This window comes from Elephantulus edwardii, unplaced genomic scaffold (genome assembly GCF_000299155.1).
Source record: "Elephantulus edwardii isolate Elephantulus edwardi_28Jun2011 unplaced genomic scaffold, EleEdw1.0 scaffold00167, whole genome shotgun sequence".
Lineage (NCBI taxonomy): Eukaryota > Metazoa > Chordata > Mammalia > Macroscelidea > Macroscelididae > Elephantulus > Elephantulus edwardii.
This window is the reverse complement of record NW_006399917.1, coordinates 1,481,188-1,500,185: the sequence shown is the minus strand read 5'-3', so window position 1 is coordinate 1,500,185 and position 18,998 is coordinate 1,481,188. Positions and strand designations below refer to the sequence as shown.

Here is an 18,998-nt window from a genome sequence, read left to right as displayed (position 1 = left end):
TATTGCACTTTGCATGTATATGTGCTTAATAACTATCCAGATGGAGAACCATGGAAGATCATTGTGGACTATTGAAGTGACAGGTCTTCATAGTGTGGGTCTGTGCCATGCATTTCAAGATACTTACTCTCTGGTCCCTGCCTGCTCAATACCTGTAGCACTCTTATCAGTTAAATAACTAAAGCTCCCTTCTCCAATTCCAGAAGGATTCTGAAAAGATGAAGAGGATTAGCACTATTTTGTTGAGAACGGCCTCAGATATGTCGTGAAGACATGATGAGGATGGCACAGGATAAGACAGGGTTCAGATGTCTTGTTCGCAGGGTCACTATGAATCATCTTCAATTTGATGGCACATAACAACAACAACATAGGACTATAAACTTCAAAGGGGTTGGAGTCTCTGAGTTGTGCAAATCATTAATGCACTTGGCTGTTGACTACAAGTTTCAAAGTTCAAATTCACCCAGTGGCTTCTTGAAAGGACAGACCTGACTGTGTATGTCTGCAGAAAATCAACAATGAAAGCCCCAGTTCTAGTCTGACATCGTGGGCTCACCATGAGTCATGGGCAGCTCAACAGCAACTGGTTAAGTACCTGTGCTGAAGGTAATTAAAGAGTGACTTGTGTCCCATCAAGTCAGAATTGACTCATAGCTGACCCTCCAAGTCTCTCCTTGGAGGCTAGGATTTTGAAGCTCTGCCTTATTTACTTTGGGCATGTGGCCAGGAGAGCTCAATCCTTGGAGAAGGACATCATGCTCAGAAGGGTGGACAGACAGTGCAGGAGAGGAAGCCCCGGATGAGATTGATACAGTGACTAGGGCAATGGGGGTTATTGTATCAGAATTAGTGAGACCAGTTTAGGACAGGGGAGGGTTCAGAGCTGCTGTACATAGGGTCACTATGCATCACAGACAACTTAATGGCACATGACAACAATAACATTATGACAGGTCTGGAAGCAGGAGTGGCATCCACTTCCTAAATAACACTCATCTGGAAACTCTACGAAGTTTGATAAATACTGATAGTTGTAGAGGGGCTTCAGGCCTTTTGTTCATAGGGTCGCTATGAGTTGTGCTCAACTCAAAGGCAATCAACAACAACATTTTGTACAGGAGGAGCAGGATTTTTAAACTTAGAGAAAAATTTAGAGAAATGGGAATACAAAAATAGTTACGAGAAGAAGGAAGAATGAGTGTATCCTGTGTTGACTGACAAAGTAGAGTGTGTTGGAAGATAATAGAAATAAAGTTGGAAAAATAGAGTGGAGTTTGAAGGATGTCTGGGAGGGGGGAAGATGGCCTTTCACGTCCTGATATATCCTCAGATTACTTGCCAAATTAATTTCTAAAACATTACCCTTTCCAATGGTCCCCTTAATATTAGCTGCTAGTCTTTACACTTCTGCTCAAGGGATTTTATCTCTTTCTGCCCATCCAAATTTATCTCTTAACTGCTACTAAAATTTAATTAGGTATGGCTAGCTGGCTGATCAGGCTGATACCTCTCCCTCCTTCCTTGTCAGAATGTTCATATGCCCACTGCATGCTTTTGTTAGTATTATCTTTTACAAAATCCATTCTAATTCTGCCTCAGTAACTATCTCTTATTCATTAGAGTCTTATTTCCCTATGAAACTGGCCCACACCACCCTGACATTTCTTTTGACTTCCTTATAACGTTTCTCGTTTGTGCCACAGTATTCACCACAAAATTGTACATGGTTTTTCATGCTTTTCTTTCCTCCATATAATTTTTATTCTCACAAAGAACTATGTAAGATTTAAAAGAAAATGTACTTTACAATTAATTTTAAGCCCCCAAAGCAACCCCACCCCCTATTTTCTGATTTAGGCATTGTCTTTAATTGTTTGATATCATATTAGATATTTAATACCCTCAAAACTGAAATTCTGTATTTGTATATCACAGACTGTTCATATTGTGGCATTCCCATGTTTCTTAGAGAGCCCTGGTGGTGTGGACCATAAAGTTGTGCCACTGCCTTAACAGCTTGGATCCCCCCAGCTGCTCCAGCTCCTCCTGTGCAGTTTATAGCTCCCCCCCCCCAAATACCAAGTGGAGGGTCATCTGTGAGTCTGTTCCTGGTCAACAGCAGAGCTGAATGTTTCTTATATTTTAATTCTGTTTCTGTTTCAGTTACTAGATTTAATTTCTTCTTTAGAGAACATGATATATGCATTTATCTTCGTTGTTGTTGTCATTGAGTTGTCTGCAACACGTAGCAACTCTCTGTACTGTAACTATGAAGCCTGCCCTATCCTCAGCTAGTCTGTCTCCAATACACCTACCTACCCCATTACCCCAGTTACTGTGTCAATCCATCTCATCTGGGGTCTTCCTCTCTCATGCTGTCCCTCCACCCTTCCAAGCATAATGTCCTTCTCCAAGGACTAGTCTCTTCTGGCTACATGCCTTAAGTATGTGAAACCCTAGCTTCCAAGGAGCAGCTTGATTTCTCCTTCTCCAAGACAGACCTGCTTGTTCTCTTGGGAGTCCAAGGTATGTTCTGTACTCTTCTCCAGCACCACAAATCAAAGGTGTTGATTTTAACTCCAATTTTTTGTCATTGTCCAGCTCTCTGATGCATAGCAATTCATTGTAAAGAACATGGCCTGGGTCAGGTGCACCTTAGTCTCTAGACTGACATCATTGGTCTTTAGCACTTTTGAGAGGGCTCTAAGAGCAGATTTCCCTAATGCAATCAATCTTTTGATTTCCTGGGTGCTGGGGCCAAGAGTGTTGATTGTGGAGCCAAGCAAGCAGAAATTGTTAATAACCTCAATCTCTTCTCCATCTATCATGGTGCTGTAAATGTATTCTCCCACGATACCTCACAGAGTGCCTTGCTTTTAATAACTGCATAAATTTGTTTGAATTTGATTGGTTTTTATTTGCTTTATCAATTTGCCTTCATTTTAAATCTTGTTCAGGCTATTATTTAAAGCTCTGAACAACAGACGGGACCAATAGTGTATTAGCAGTCAGGAATAATTATGGGATTCTGTTAGCATAACCCACAGTGGTTATGCTGCTAACCAAAAGGCCACTTTTGACAGTAGTTCAAAATCTACCAGCCGTCCTGCCAAAGAAGGTTGGGCAGCCTCCTCCCTTTATTCTCAGGTACTGGATGGAGGGTCACACTGAGTTGGAATCCATTCAGTGACAGTCAGTTGAGTTTTGTAGTCCCATCTCACCCCTTGATGAGCCCATCTTTTTATCTAAGTTGTTGTGTGCTGTCCAGTTGGAACTGACCCATGGTTAACGTATTTTCAGAAGCCGTAAAGGAGATTACCCATCCATCTCCTGTGGAGCGGCTCATGCCTTTGAGCTTGCAGCACAGTCTCTAAATAAAAGTAGTCCAGTCATAATTATTGGGCAATATTGATTTTAAGTTGCTTATTTGAGAAAAAGCAAATACTTGAATCCTTTGTTGCTTTCCAACTTTTCTTTATTCTTTCTCTTATTCTTTGTTAAGATGAAATCTTATCCCATCTCTAACTATATTAATTAGATACACTTCCTATTTTTGGTTGAAGAGAGAAAATAAAGGTGGATGAAAGCAATCTTGAGCCCTGTTTTCTTCATACTCTTTCCTTCTCACCCCCATCCAGAGATAACAGTTTGAAAATAAATGTAACTCATCTAATATTGTTAAAAAGCTTTTTAATAGCTATTGTTTTATGATACTTCTTTAGTTTAATTTCTGTAAAGCGAACATTTTAAAAAGTGATTTTTTTAAGTACAAAAAAAATGCTCTAGTATAAATTCCTTGTTTCAGCAATAAAAGAGTTAACCTAGTAAGCAGTAGAGATGGAGATACTGCATGGGGATAGTGCTTTCTGTCTCTGTCATTTGTGGTCTAAGAAAAGGGGGTGGTGTTCTGCATTTGAAAGGACTTTAATGAATGCTGTCAGTGTTTGTGAGAGCTAATGGTCAGTATGGGAAAGGAGAGAGGGGAAAGTGGTCTGGCTGCTTCAGGATAGGTGGAGGAGAGTTTGCTCTGATTGAACGGAATGTTCCACTGTGCTCCAGCCTTATTCATTATCCTTTGTTCTTTAGAGTGTGATATACTGCCTTAAAAGTAGATGTAGAGAGATATATATATGTGAATGTGATTTCTTTTCTTTTAAATCTGTTTGTTGTGTACAGCAGGGCAAACACTTCTCTTGTCTTGGTTGGATGCACAGATCTGTGTGCAGTGCTTTCTACCCGTTGCCTAGACGATCACTTGGTTTCTCTGAGGATGTCTGGTTCTCGTAAAGAGTTTGATGTGAAGCAGATTTTGAAAATCAGATGGAGGTGGTTTGGCCATCAAGCATCTTCTCCTAATTCAGCAGTTGACAGCCAGCAGGGAGAATTTTGGAATCGAGGACAGACTGGAGCAAACGGAGGGAGAAAGTTTTTAGACCCATGTAGCCTGCAATTGCCTTTGGCTTCAATTGGTTATCGAAGGTCCAGCCAACTGGATTTTCAGAATTCACCTTCTTGGCCAATGGCATCCACCTCTGAAGTCCCTGCATTTGAATTTACGGCAGAAGATTGTGGCGGTGCACACTGGCTGGATAGACCAGAAGTGGAGGATGGCACTAGTGAAGAAGAAAATGAATCTGATTCCAGTTCATGCAGGTCGATTATTTTCTTACTGTTAGAAATGGGATGGGGGGGGGGGGTGTACTCTGTAAGACATTTTAAACTAATGTATTATTTATCCCTTAAACTCTATCATTATATATAGCTATATCCATTTGTATACATGCACTTACAATACCTTGGTATGAACATGTGATACTTTTGATAGGATTTTTAAAGAATGTACTATTAATCATGTAAAATGATAAAGACCACAGATAGAATTAATTTTTAGGTACTTTGTGTTCCATATATAGGTCTGACTTTACTTTAAAAATAATTTATAGTAGCAATTTTATACATCACTGTCTTAGGTTTGTCTCATGCATTTATCTTCTGTAGTCATAGCTAAACTATAGAAGGCTTTTCTGTAGTATAAAATGTTATGATATTTTAGCTCACAACAAATTTTTATTTTCATGAAAATTAAAGGTCTTAAAAGGAGATGCACATTGTAGTTGTCAGCATTTTTTGACACTATTGTCATAGACAAGAATATTTTTCTGTGGTTCTTTCTCTTTGTCCTGTGTTGCGGCTCTCCTCACTCATACAGAGAATACAGTAACGTGTCTCTTGCTACGATGACAGCTCAGCTACTAATCTGTGGTCTTTTCATCAGCACTGAAATCTGTGCTCTTTAGGCAAATGAAAGGCATTCCTTCAGGAATGTCCAAAGGAACAGAGTGGGGTCAGATGTAGTCACATGGTAAAAGGGAGTAAGAAGAGGAAATTACTTAGAATGCTCTAAAAGAAAAATAATTGGTAATTTCATAATGACTTTTTCCATCTTTGCCCTTAGAATCTGGCATTATCTTTGAATCCTATTTTCTTTTTAAACTACTATAACATGTTATGTAGGCAGTTAAGAGTATGAAAGTCACCTTTCTGATCTTCACTTGAAAATATTCTCTCAATACTTGAATGTATAAGTAACTTGTCTAGTTTGATTACTGGATCCTTTTTCTTTTTAAATTTTTTTGCGGGTTTTGATAATATTTGCAATTTTTAAGTTGTATGTTAGTCATATAGGCATCATGATGAAATGAAACAAAATGAGTTTATATATTCAAATATCTCTTACTTGGGCATATTTATCACCTTTTCCTCTTTCAGCCTTCAGACCATAGAATTCGGAACTATGATATTGGAATGATAATTAATGTAAGCCAATGATCTGTAATTATTTGCATAAGGGAGAGAGAATATATTTAAAGCAGGGTATAAGAGGTAAAGAGTATATTTAATTTGAACATTTTTAACAAATTGATTCATTATTTGGTATTGTCTTAAGGGAATAGAAGCCACTAATAATTTTAATTGAAAAATCAATTGGGTTAATGTGGTTTCACTGTTTTGTGTTTTATTTGGAAACTTGTTGCCACAAAGAGTAATTTATAAGATATCCATGGATTAGCCTTTTATGAAATACCAAACCATGTTTCCACTTAACAAACAGTATAGTGTATCAAGAATATTTTAATATACCTTCCCAAAATTAGAAAAGACAAAACATTCATTTTCCAGCACAGTTCTGAAAATCATAACATGTATCTATTATTTAGAGAGATTGCATCTTTACTGTAAAATCTATACAGGTATAATGTTGGAAAGAATTTTCACTAAAATTTTACTTTTTTCAACAAAGATAGTTTGCATGACTAGTGTTTAAAACCTAAGCTCCAAGCGTTCAAGGGAGTTCTGGCTCATAGCAAGTAACCCTATAGGACAGAGTAGAAGAACTGCCTCTAAAGGCTTCCAAGCCTATAATCTCTGTGAAAGCAGATTGCCATATCTTTTTCCCATGGAGCCACTGGTGGGTTTGAACAACTGACCTTTCAATTAGGAGCTGAGTACTTAACCACAGCATCACCAATGATTACTGAAATGAAATTTATTCTTTAATGTCCATACTGTAACATCTTAGTAAAGAAATTCTCTTTGTTTATTATAAAAGAAAAAAGTGCTTGTTTCTTCTCCTCTACGAGATTTTTATGTGCATTCTTTAAGACTCTAATTGATCCTTTTGTTTATAAGAAATCTTAAAATAATTTTTAAAGCCTAGAGCCAATGTAACAAGCTCTGGTAGCATAATCCATAGATGTGTTACACTACTAGCCGAAAGGTCAGGTGTCTCTAGCCATTCAGGTACCAGCAGATCTGAGGGAAAGATGGGCGGTCTCTTACTCTTAATATTTACCACCTCAGCAACCCGATAGAGGATTGCTACGAGTTGAAACTGACTCAGTGTCAGTGAGTTGAGAATATAGGTAGTTGGATTGTGGGGGATATTTTTTTTTATACTAATCAAGCAACTGATAAAAAGTAAGGAATAAGACCCAAGTAACTGATTCACATCTGTAGTAACCAAAGCATTCCTAAAATAGTAATATCTCAAAACCCAAATGCATTGAAAGGCAGTAACTCTTGATACTTAATTATGTCATTTAATATTCCAAGTGACTTGAAATTTTTATCTTAATGTCTTGTGCCAAAAGACAAAAGCTTGCATTTTAGATTTTAGAAATGTCATTTGTGTGTACACTTTTCCTTCTTGGTTTTTCCCCTAAATAGATCTAATTCTCCCAACTTCAGACCTCTGACTCTTGAGCCTTTGAGCTCTGTCCCCAAATGCCTTTATTTGCCCTCAGCATTATGGTTAAGTGAGCAGTCTCTTGGTAGTTGCCCTTCTATTGTAAACAAGTCAGAGTTTGTCACTGTTAATGTCAAAGGAAGTTACACTGACGTGCATCAAATTTTTTTACTATGATTTGGAAACAGTTCTTTTTCTTCTATATTACTTTGAAATAAAAAGTATCTTATTTGAGTGTAATCTAATGTGATATCTTAAAATATCAGAGGGATGAGCATGTAAATGTAACATACTTAGAACTTCTTACTTAAGCAAGCACAGTATTTACATAGTCTGAGAATTTAAACAGAACCAACTAGTGAGTTATTGCAGAAGGAGAGGACTGCTGAGTGGTTTTGCATACTCAGAAATGCAGTGCTCACAATCTATCTGGACAATTTAAAGCAGGAGATAAGAGGCATCATATGTTGGTAATATGTCTCTTCGTTTGCATTGCAGCTTGGGGAAATGTCTGCCTGAGGCTCAGACTTAGGGTCATTTCGGCTGCTACTCAGCCAAGTGATATAAAAGTTTCTCTTTTCACTTTGATCTGAACTCTGTAGCCTAGCCATCTAGCTCCATAGGAGTCATCTGAATCACTTCGTATACAAATACAAAACTTGTTTTAATTCCACCATGAAGAATTTTAATTTTAGACCTTTTAATTAGTAATGGATTCCCAAAGACTTTAATTCTTGGTACAGTCTTATAGGGCCAGCCAGTTGACTAGTTTAAATGGCCACCATGTGTCAATAGCTTAAGTGAAATTTAAATACAGTTGTACTCCTCCTGATTTACCAGTGATGAAATGATGTAATTTTTTACATAGTTTTAATTGGGAAATTTTGTCATTTCAACTTTTTTTTTTTCATTTCAACTTTTTTCTATATAGTTAGACTTTGTATTTTGTATATCAGGCTACTAGCAATTTTTAAAATAAATGTGTTTGTAATATTACTACATTTTATAAATACTAAAAAATAATACAGCTAGTACTTCTCACCTAAACTCAAACTTGCTGCCTTTGATTTATGGTATTAGAAAATTATAGAATATGCTTTTGACAGCCAAGAGAACAAACAAATCTGCCTTAGAAGAGGCAAAGACAAGAGTGTCCCATAGGAGCAAAAATGGAACAACTTTGTCCCCTCTGCTGTGGAAATCTTGTCAGGAGGGACTAGTCCTAGGAAGGAGACATCATATATGCAAAGATGGAGGGGCAGGAGAGGAGAGAAAGGCTTTCAATGAGGTGAACCAACATGGTGACTGAAACAGTAGGCTTACATACAATGGAGGTTGTGAGGATGGCACAAGGTTAGGTGAGATTTTGATCTGTTGTATGCAGGGTCACTCTAAGTCTGAGTTGACATTATGACACCTAACAAGTAATAGGTCAGTAACCTTTATCTTCCAAACACTGTTCTAAGTCCTTCACTATTATTAACACAATTTATTCTTCTCTCTCCCTTCCTCTCTCTCTCCCTTTCTCTCTCTCTCTCATACACACACAGAGTAATTGAGGTAAACAAAATAATAGCAATATTATTCTAATTTTACACATGAGACAAATTTGTCATGGACAGGCTAAGTAATTTGCTCGAGGTTGGGAAGTGAAATGATGCATTTTAAAATGACATCTTTTTATAAATTGGTTTCCATTGAATCATTCATGTACATTTTGAAAATAGACTTTATATTTAGAACAGCCTTAAATTTGCAGAAAAATCAAGATGATAGTATAGAGTTTTAAAATAATCACACTCAGTTTTCCCTAGTACTAAAAAAGACGGCACTTAATAACAACATCTTACATTATTAGTATGGTGCAATTATAACAATTAAATGAGCAAGTATTGGTCCAATTCAGAGAACCAGAGTTCATACTTTAATCAGACTTCCATAGTTCCTAATGCTATTTTTTCTGTTCCAAGATCCTGTCCAGGGTACCATATTGCATTGAGTCATCATGTTTCTTTAGATTCTTCTCAGTCTCAAACTTTCCTTGTTTCTAACGACCTTGACACCTTGGGGAGTACTGTTCAGGTGTTCGCCTGATGTTTTCCTCATATTTAGATTGGAGCTTGGGTTTTGGATTAAAGGTCATGGAGGCAAATGTTCTTTTCCTCACTTTAAATCCAAGGTACATACGTATCATTAACATGTCTTAATCACTGTTGATGTTAACTTTGACAATTGAAAATCACTGTATTTTTAATCTAAACAACTAAGATCTAGATTTCATAATAATGCACTTACCTTATGTTTTCTGAATAGGGATGTGGTTATTTGATCAGGGAGCTCTGGTGGGTTTGTGAGTAAGGAGTTGTATTGCCAACCCAAAGGCATGAGGTTTGAAACCACTAGTTTTCTCTAAGGGTGGAAGATGGGCCGTCTCCTCCTGTGTTGAGTTTCAGCCTCTGAAAACCCACTTACAGGGTCACCTATTAGTTGATTCCACCTCAATAACACACAGCAACAATTATGTGACTATAGCTTTCAGTATTGATTACATTTCAACATCAAGAAAATAAAAATCAATATGATAAGTGGAGATAAGATTGAAGTTGTCAAAGATTTCATTTTATTTGAATCCACCATCAACACCCATGGTAGCAGCAGTCAAGAAATCTAGAGACGCATTACTTTGGACAAATCTGCTGTCAGGGACTTCTTTACAGCAATGATATAAATTTAAAGACTAAGTTATGCCTGATCCAAGTATTGATATTTTCAGTTGTTTCATATATGTGTACAAGTCAAACAATGAATAAGGATGACAGAAGAAGAATCAATCAATGCCTTTGAATCGTGATGTTGGAAAAGAATACAGTATATCCCATGAACTGCCCAAAGAACAAGCAAATCTGTCTTAGAGGAAGTACAAGGATGCTCCTGAGGTGCAAGGATGGTAAAACTTGATCTCACACACTTTGGGCATGTTGTCACAGGGAGTCAGTCCCTGGAAAAAGACTTCATGCTTGGAAAAGTAGAAGAACAAAAGAGAAGACCTTTACAGAATGGATTAACACAGTAACCTCAACAATGGACATGAGCATAGTGAAGATAAGGGTGGTGCAGGACAGAGCAAAGTTCAGAGCTGTTGTTCACAACATCCTTTGAGTTGTGATCAACTTGAAGTCACCTAACAAAAATTACTCATTCTAAACACTTTAACCATCTTCACGTAGTTAAGGTCCTTAAGCCTGCCAAGTCTGGTTGGGTTGTGACCGTAGTTTCTAGACTCTGTCACAATTCTTCATTCCATTATCTGACCCATCTACTGATTGCTTCTCACTCAGTATGTCAATTCTACATATGCTTCCACTAGTCTGTTACTTAGTCAATTGGTTTGCTGCTATTTTTAAGTTTGACTCAATTGGTTTCAAGCGTTTTGAAGGGATTCCAGGCCTTTTCCTCTCCCAAAATGATTATCTTCATAACATCACCTTTCTTTAAGGGCTGTTTCCTTTTTCTTGACCTTTTTTTCATGCTCTCTCAGCAATTTATCTCTAGATCCCGTTTATTAATTCTGGTTTAGTTTGAAAATCCTCTACATTTTCATAAAATCTTACCAGAGATGGTGAGGTTCAACTGTAATGTTCTTGTATTTGTAAAACATTATGACATTGCATTCTTTAACAGAAAATACAGAAACTTACTTTAGAGAGCCTGTGTGTGTTTTAAGTATTCTGTCAAAGAATACTTGCAGGGTACTCTTAAAATTATTAAATCATTATTTAGGGTGGTCATGCATCCCCTAAAGCTAATTTGGACTCTGTACTAGTCAGAGTTCTTATTTATAAGCAATTGAAATCAACAGGCTAATTAAAATGAAATGGGTATCTGTTGCAATCATATCTGTTTCTGGAACTTCTGGGAAAGCTGGAGAGTTAATTTTAGGAAAAAAGGGATAGATCCTAGGGTTACACACCTGACCTTTTTAAACTTCAAATTAAGCAGAAGGTCCCATCTTTATGCTGCATGTTCATATTTTTGCTCTTTTCATTCCATTTGGAACTGCATGAGTAAGATTTGATGTTCTTAGAAACAAATATATTAGGCATTGTAAAATTATTGTAGGCAGCATGAGGACAGCTGAGTCTACCTCCATAAAGGGGAACTGTCTCCATCAGCAACATCCACAGGCCAAAGCTAATTCCTATAAGGTCAAATGTAGTCTCCCATGCTCCTGTATCTGCTTCTACTAATTCCAACACCAATCTCAATGTTCTACTGCATTGGAAATCCATTGCAATGGCCACACAGATAACACAGAACCAGAATCACAGTTTGGGGATTGACTGGGGAGGTTGACATGCTATAATTTATATTGGCAGTGGGATACAGTCCCTCAGTCCAAACAGCTTCTTGAGTGTGGTCGCAGGTCCTTTGACCTTCAGCCTCCTAGCTTAGGACAGTGTTACAAAGTTCCCTTAGTAAGGCCATTTAGGATGTCTTCTCTTGGTCCTCCGGCAAGCTTGAGTTGAAGATGTCTGAGCTTGGTTCCCTGGGAAAGCAGTCCAAGTCAACTCTGTCTCAAGCTGATCTTTGGTTCTTTGCTGAGACTGCTAGTGGTGTTTTATAGATCTTGGTTTGGCTGGCACAGGAATCTCTGGACCCAAAGAATGCACACTTATTCCACTTCCTTGTTGGTGTTGAGATTCCCAATTTCTGTTACTGAGAGCCCTCAATTTAAACCTAGAGAGATGGCAAGACTAGCCAATCCCCTTGTGGGTAGACTTAACACACCTTACTTGTATCACTCCACCCATCTATGTGGCAAAGTCAAAATCAATTGCTAGAAAAGCCATTTTGAACAAAAACCCCTTCATGCCACAGACATAAAGCAATGAAATGCATACCACACCCCTGCAACATGAACATAGCCAAATAATTTGATCATTTAACTTTAGAGAGCACATTAGTAGGGCATAGTCTCAAACAGTATAGCAAAGAGAATAAGAAATACAGTGATTCAGACAAGATATTGTTTCTCTGTCACCTAACAAGTAGGCAGGTGGCCCAAGGACATAGGCATTGGTGTTCATAAGTTCATTCAGAGATATTGTGATGGTTCCTTTCATATTGGTTTTCAGCTGTCCTGTAGGATGTTGCTTTTTCCCCCCCTTCATATTTGAAGAGTACTTGGTCCCCCAAATTCATTCCAACCTAGATGAAATGTCAAAAGAAAAAAGGAAGGACATTAAGTAAGTGACACAGGTTGCATGTATACATTCTCTTAGTGTTTTTTGAGTTGTTGGGTTTTTGTGTTGTTTTTTTTTTTTAAATTTAGTCACATGAACATACCTGATAGCAAAGAATTCTTGGAAATGTGACTTTTAACTAAGTGGGCAGCAATGTGTCCAGGTGGTAAGCATATGCAGAATGACTTTCGGGTGCAATAAATAGCAAGAGATGAAGAAAGAAGGAACTTTTCGGATTCTCTGGATCTGAATGGGCTTGAGAGCATGATGGAGATGATGAAGATGGCACAGGATAGGACATGGCTCAGAGCTACTATTCACAAGGTCACTGTGAGTCGTCATTGACTTGATAGCATCTGCAACAATTAATGATATATGTATGCACTACAGATATGATGTCTTTAATTTGTATTCTCAAAGGCATTTCAGGAACATTCCAATTCTTTTCATTCTTGCCAGCATTAAATGAGTGCCATGACCCTTCCCCATTCTACTGATTATTTCTTAAGAAAATGTGATTCTTAATAAACAGCTTTTAACTCTTTTCACCATAGATATTCTGACCACTGTACCGGGGCAGTGGGTTGGGGGGAAGAACCAACAAACTCATAAAATTCCTAAGCCAAAAAGATTTGTCTTTTGAGGGAAGGGGTTGGAGGTGTTCCTTTCAGTTGGCTCTTGTGATTTCTCTTCATCTCCTTACCCTTCTTCTTCTACATCCTTCCTCTTCTTCATCACCCACCTAAACTCTTAAGATGCATTTCAGGTTTCACTGCCACAAGACAGTCCAGTGGGATAATAGAAATAAAATATCCGAACTTCTGTTTATATTTTCTTATCCTTTCTTTTACCCATGTGTTCCAACAGAAGTAATATTTGTATAATGGTACCTGTCTATGTTTTACAAATTATCAAATAACTATATACATACACATATGCTTAAAATATATGGAAAATAGTGTTCATAATTTAAAACTACTAACATTTATTTACACATTTGCATCCTTATTTTATATTTGCTGTTCTTAATATTTGTAAAAGATTCCCACAGATTCATAATACCATAATTTGCGGGGGTTTACTAAGATGCGATTTCTAAATGCCACAAGCCGAGGCAGGTGGTAAGGAATCAGGTACTGATGTAGGGAGTCAGCCAGTCATTTAGACTTGGATGGCAGCTCTTTGCTTTTTACTCATAATAATGTGCAGTACAATTCTTGTGAAGTCATTTTAAAAGCTTCTTTTGAAAAATTACTCCATTACAAAAGCCTGCTGTAAATTCTAGTGATGAAAATGAAGGTAGCTAAGTTTATAATTTAAAGGCTTACTAGGGTATACTGTATATCTCTGCATAAGTGGGAAAATTACCCAAATTTGCAGTACTATCTTATGTTGCTCTTTAAATTCTTTTTTCAATTTATGAAACTGGGCTTTTTAGGCACTAAATCCCTTTACTCCAGAATTATTTCTCTGCCTCCCCATGGTTCCTAACAATGGATACAGTGGTTTATTAAGAGTTATTCTGTATATAGATGGTGACTTGATTCTATTTGATACTAACCTCTTTCCTAAGATTTAGGCATTTATCTGACCTGCAAATTTATAGCCTACTGAAAAGAGATATAAACTAGGAATTAAATGTCTCCCTGCATCCTAGGATTATTCAGCAGTGCTTACATATAGTTCACTGTAGAACAAGTCTCCTATAAGAGTGAAATGAAATAATTCAATTCTTTAAAATATCATTTAATATCTTAATAATATAAAAATATGATTAAGTAGAGATGTAGAATGTTTTCATGTAAAACATCAAGTGCACATCAGAGAGAAATAGAAATGCTTTGGAATTCCTACTTCCAGACATTTATATTGTGGTTTAGAATGTGTGCTGGATTTAATGAAAGCCGTTTTAAATAGGAACTATAATACTTAGTTATTAAAATTGAACATGCTGTGAATCATCTTTCAAAAAGACCGTCAAACAGCTAACCAATCAAACAAAACCCATTACATACGGGCGAAAGATAGCATCGAGTCCTTCATCCTGACCAGTGAACAATATTAACTCGAGCTTACCTTGATGATTCACTTACTTAGGCTATGGCTATGCATTATGTATTATTCAGTAATCCTCATGAAAGAACTCCTGAAAGGAAGTACTATCACTTATTCCTGTTTTGCTCTAGGAGAAGATGAGCCATGAAGAGGCTAAAATATCATTTCCAGAGTGATAATATGATATAGCACAGCTAAAACCCAGGTCCCTAATAAAACTGTGCAGTAGAACCTTTGCAGTGATGTAAATGTCCTGCATCTGCACCAGCCAGTTTAGTAGTCACTAGGCTCATGGGGTTGAGCATTTATAATATGGTAGTGTAATCGAAGATCTGGATTATTAAAATTTAGTTTCATTTTCATTATACTGAAAGAGCTCCATGAAACTAGTGGCTACTATACTGTACAACCAACTCCTTAAATGCTCTTAATCGATATGCCTTACTTCTCCAATTCAGTCCCTCCATCAAAGCACATAATAGGATAAGAAAGAAATGGAAGTGATAAATTTTTAAGTTATTCAAATCAGAGAATTAAAACTAAGTTGATTAGTGAAGGATGGAGAAGTAGGTCTCATCCCATGAAAATCTTAGAGATTCTTGGTCTCTTTATACTGACCCAAAGGACAGTCACCCAGTCATAAACTTAGTCTAAGATCCATGCCGTTATCTTTCCCTTGTTGAAACATCCTCATTTATATTGTACATCATTTGCCCTTAATACTGATAGTCCTCATTGATGCCTCAGGGAAAGATAATCAAGGATTTCCACTTCTTTGTGGTAACTTTGGCCAACACTCTGAATACCTCCTGATTCTGACTTTTAATGTGCCATTGGCCTTACTGAGCCTCAAATTTCTTGATTTGCAAGAATGGTCATTGAATTAAATTATTTGTTCCTAGATATAAAAATGCTGTAAATAGTTGTTTTAATGCCTATGATCCTATACTTGTATAGTAAATATACTTGTGCAGTAAATTCTTGCATTGTTAAATGTGTGAGTACAAAGCACAAAAATTTAAAAATCAAAAAGCAAAACCACAAAAGATGCTAGACATCCGTGCAGCTTTTGAAGTCTGTTGAATAGCTCTGTTCTTCTTTCATGCTCCTTTTGTGAATGATAGCTTTGCTTTCAGTAGGATACAAAGCAGAAGCTTGCATTTCTTTTGATCCTTCTTTTGGAGCAGAGAGAAGTGGCTGCTACCTAGATAGCTCAGTGCATTAATTGTCACATTGAAATAATACCTTCTTTCAACATGCAGTGACAGCACCTTGAAAGCAAATCAAAAAGTTTGAAGTGATGTTCGAAGCCTAAATTGGCTTTTTTTTGAAAGTGTATGTATTGAAAGAGTTTTGATGCTTTTACTTCTGTGCACATTTGAAAAATAACAAATGATTAAATTCTCCTAGTTTATTTAAACTACTTAAAGCGATTTTATTTACATGTATTCGAAGCAAAATCACTAATGTGTAATTCAGTGTTTCGAACCTGCAAGTACCACCACCTGGTGATTTTTTGAATAAATCCATTTCTTCACTACAGCACACACAAGTAGTCTACAGCCTGTGAGCTTTTTAAAAAAAAACACCTGTGGGGGTTCGTTGGTTGATTTTTCAGTATGATTTTCAGTTTTCACCTCAGTCCTAGTAAAGGAGTCTCAGGGAATGAGGCTCTGCCTGATTCTATAACAGCACCACAACTAGCTGATAGTAATACATTAAGGACAGTATTAGAAATTGTTGTTCTTTTGAAATTTAACAGTGGCAAGAAGCTGCTCTGCAGTCCCAAAGGCACATGGGTTAAGGCCACTAGCTACTCCGAGAAGGATGGACACTCTCCTTCTGTGAGATTAACTGCCTCTCAAAACCTGCCAGAGAGTCAACTATGGGTTAGTTCTGAATCAAAGGTAAATAACAACAACCACCATTTAGTTTTAGGTGAGGGTGAGTCATCACTGTCTAGTTATTACTAAGAATTAATAAGAAAGCTTAAGTAAGGTGACATAAAACCAACAAAGTGCTTTGTTTACCTTGTTTATAAAAGAAACTATGACATGAAAATTATACATCCTACTTTTATCTCATTCTTAGCTCCCTATATTCTATATATATGCTATTCTATTAAATTATTATGTAAGATAATGTTCTTATAATCAATTGTCAGTATTTTGACCATGTAAACATTTATTGACAAATATATATATTCAAATCATTGTTAATTAAACTCACCATTGTTTGGCTTTGCTTATGTTAATTATCTCTTAGATATTAAAATATTATCTAATTCTCACTTAATTGTATAAACAACATACAGTGATATATTACTAAATACATTTTATAATAATCCTAAATATGAAGTTCAACTGGATTTTCTAGGTGACTAAGTCAGTAATGTTTGTTATGTGTTATTGAGTTGGAACTGACTTATAACTGATCTGCCAGTAGGTTATCAGAGGTAGTAAATTGCACAGAAGAAGATTGCCCACTATTCTCCCACAGAGTAGCTGGTGGATTTGAACCACATGCCTTTGGGATTACAGCAAAGTTTACCGTTAAGCCACCACTATGTTGTTGTTATGTGCTTATGACTCATAGTGATCCTGTGTACACAGCTCTGAACCCTGCTCTATCTTAAGCCAATCTCATTTTCTCTGCCACACCTACTCCCATTACACCAGTCACTGAGTCAATCCACCTTATCCAGGGTCTTCCTCTCTTACACTGTCCTCCACCCTTCCAAGCATGATGTCCCTCTCCATGGACTGTTCTCCATGGAATGTGCCCAGAGTATGTCAGATGAAGCTTCACAATCTTTGCCTCCAAGGAACAGCCTGGCTTCACCCTCCAGGAAGAACCTGTTTGTTCTCCTAGAAGTCCATGGAATATTGAATACTTTTCTCCAGGACCACAACTCAAAAGCATAGATTCTTCTTCTGTCATCTTTAGTCGTTGTCCAGCTCTCTGATGCATAGCAAGTAATTGCAAAAACCATGGCCTAGATCAGGTGCCCCTTAGTCTCAACTGACATCATTGTTTTTCAGTACTCTGAAGAGGTCCATGACAGCAGATTTTCCCAAAACATCTTTTGATTTCCTGGTGCTGGTACCAAGAATGTGGATTGTGTAGCCAACCAAGCTGTAGCTGTTAACAATCTCAGTCTCTTCACCATCTGCCATGATACTACCAGTTGAACCAGTGGTGAAAATATTTGTTTTCTTGATATTGCGCTTCAATCCGTATTGAAGGCTATAGTCCTTGACCTTCTGCAGCGTATTCCTCAGTTTTGGCAAGCAAGGATGTGTCATCTGCATAAAAATAAGTTGTTGATGAGTCTTCTTCTACTACTGATTCCTCCTCATAGAGTCCAGACTTCTGAGTGATCTGTTCCTCATACAGATTGAATAGGTCTGGAGATAGGATGCATCTCTGATGCACAACTTTACTGATTTTGAACCATGCCGTTTCCTTGCTCTGTTCTAATGACTACCTCCTGAAGGTTCACTACCACAGTAGTGAACCACAAATCCCTTCTAGATAATAGACATTTTGCCTCAGTTGTCATTATTGACAATTATTCTCCATGGTGTGCATCTCTCTTTTAGTTTACTTATTTGTATGGTGTTGAAAACATGTTACATAGGTAGGGATATTTATTAGTCCCAGACAGCTAAGTCCCAGTCCAATGTGAGTGTTTTTAAGATGATATTCTGTATGAGTCTTTTTGCTTAGGAACTTGCCGTGTGTTTAATTTGGATCTTCTTTCATCAAAATCCTCATTCTTCTCCATTCCCCAGTGCTTAGGGAAAGGCCCTCGGGAGAGTTACTTTAGCCTAGGAGGCTTGTTTTCATCATCAGATCCTACCCATCTGCAGAAGAGGTGCCAAGAGGAAAAAACTCAACAGGGTATTCCAAAGAAATTGTTGAATACATAATCCATTTTTAAGTAAAGAATGATCAGCATATATATTTAAAAAATGATTTAGTTGCCTTCTTGCCTTCAAAGATGACTGTATAATAATCTCTTACACACTTCAGTATAATTTTAGACAATATGACTGTTAACATCCATACAGGTTAATTCTTTTCCACAGAAATGATATTCTGTAGATGTTGTTATTGTTGTTGTTATGTACCATTAAGTTGAAAATGACCTATAGCTAACTCCTGAGGATTTTCATAAGCAATAAATCTCATGGGAGGAGACTGCCTATCCTTCTGTGTTGTACCTGGTGGAAGTCGAACCTTGTGCTTTTGGGATTGCAGTGCAGGTTCTTACTTCTAGGCCACCAAAGTCTCTCTGAGCTCAAGTAAGACAATTAGCAACAGTTAGAGATCACGTTCACTGTGTGTTGAGAAGATATATGTATGACTTGAAACAACTGTGATTTTGAAAGAGAAAATATGGTGAATGATTAAAGATATTAATGACTTCTTTTGTGTTTGTAGACTTT

The 18,998-nt window shown here is 37.1% G+C and overlaps 1 protein-coding gene across 1 annotated transcript in view; it reads left to right on the top strand.

Moving 5' to 3' along the window:
• Positions 1 to 4,054: 4,054 nt before the first annotated feature.
• KLHL5 (kelch-like family member 5) overlaps positions 4,055 to 18,998 on the top strand; it is a 104,612-nt gene continuing 89,668 nt past the window's right edge. The window contains exon 1 of the mRNA XM_006895421.1: positions 4,055 to 4,656. Coding sequence (XP_006895483.1) covers positions 4,274 to 4,656 — 383 coding nt within the window. The 5' untranslated portion in view covers positions 4,055 to 4,273. The remainder of the gene's footprint in view (positions 4,657 to 18,998) is intronic.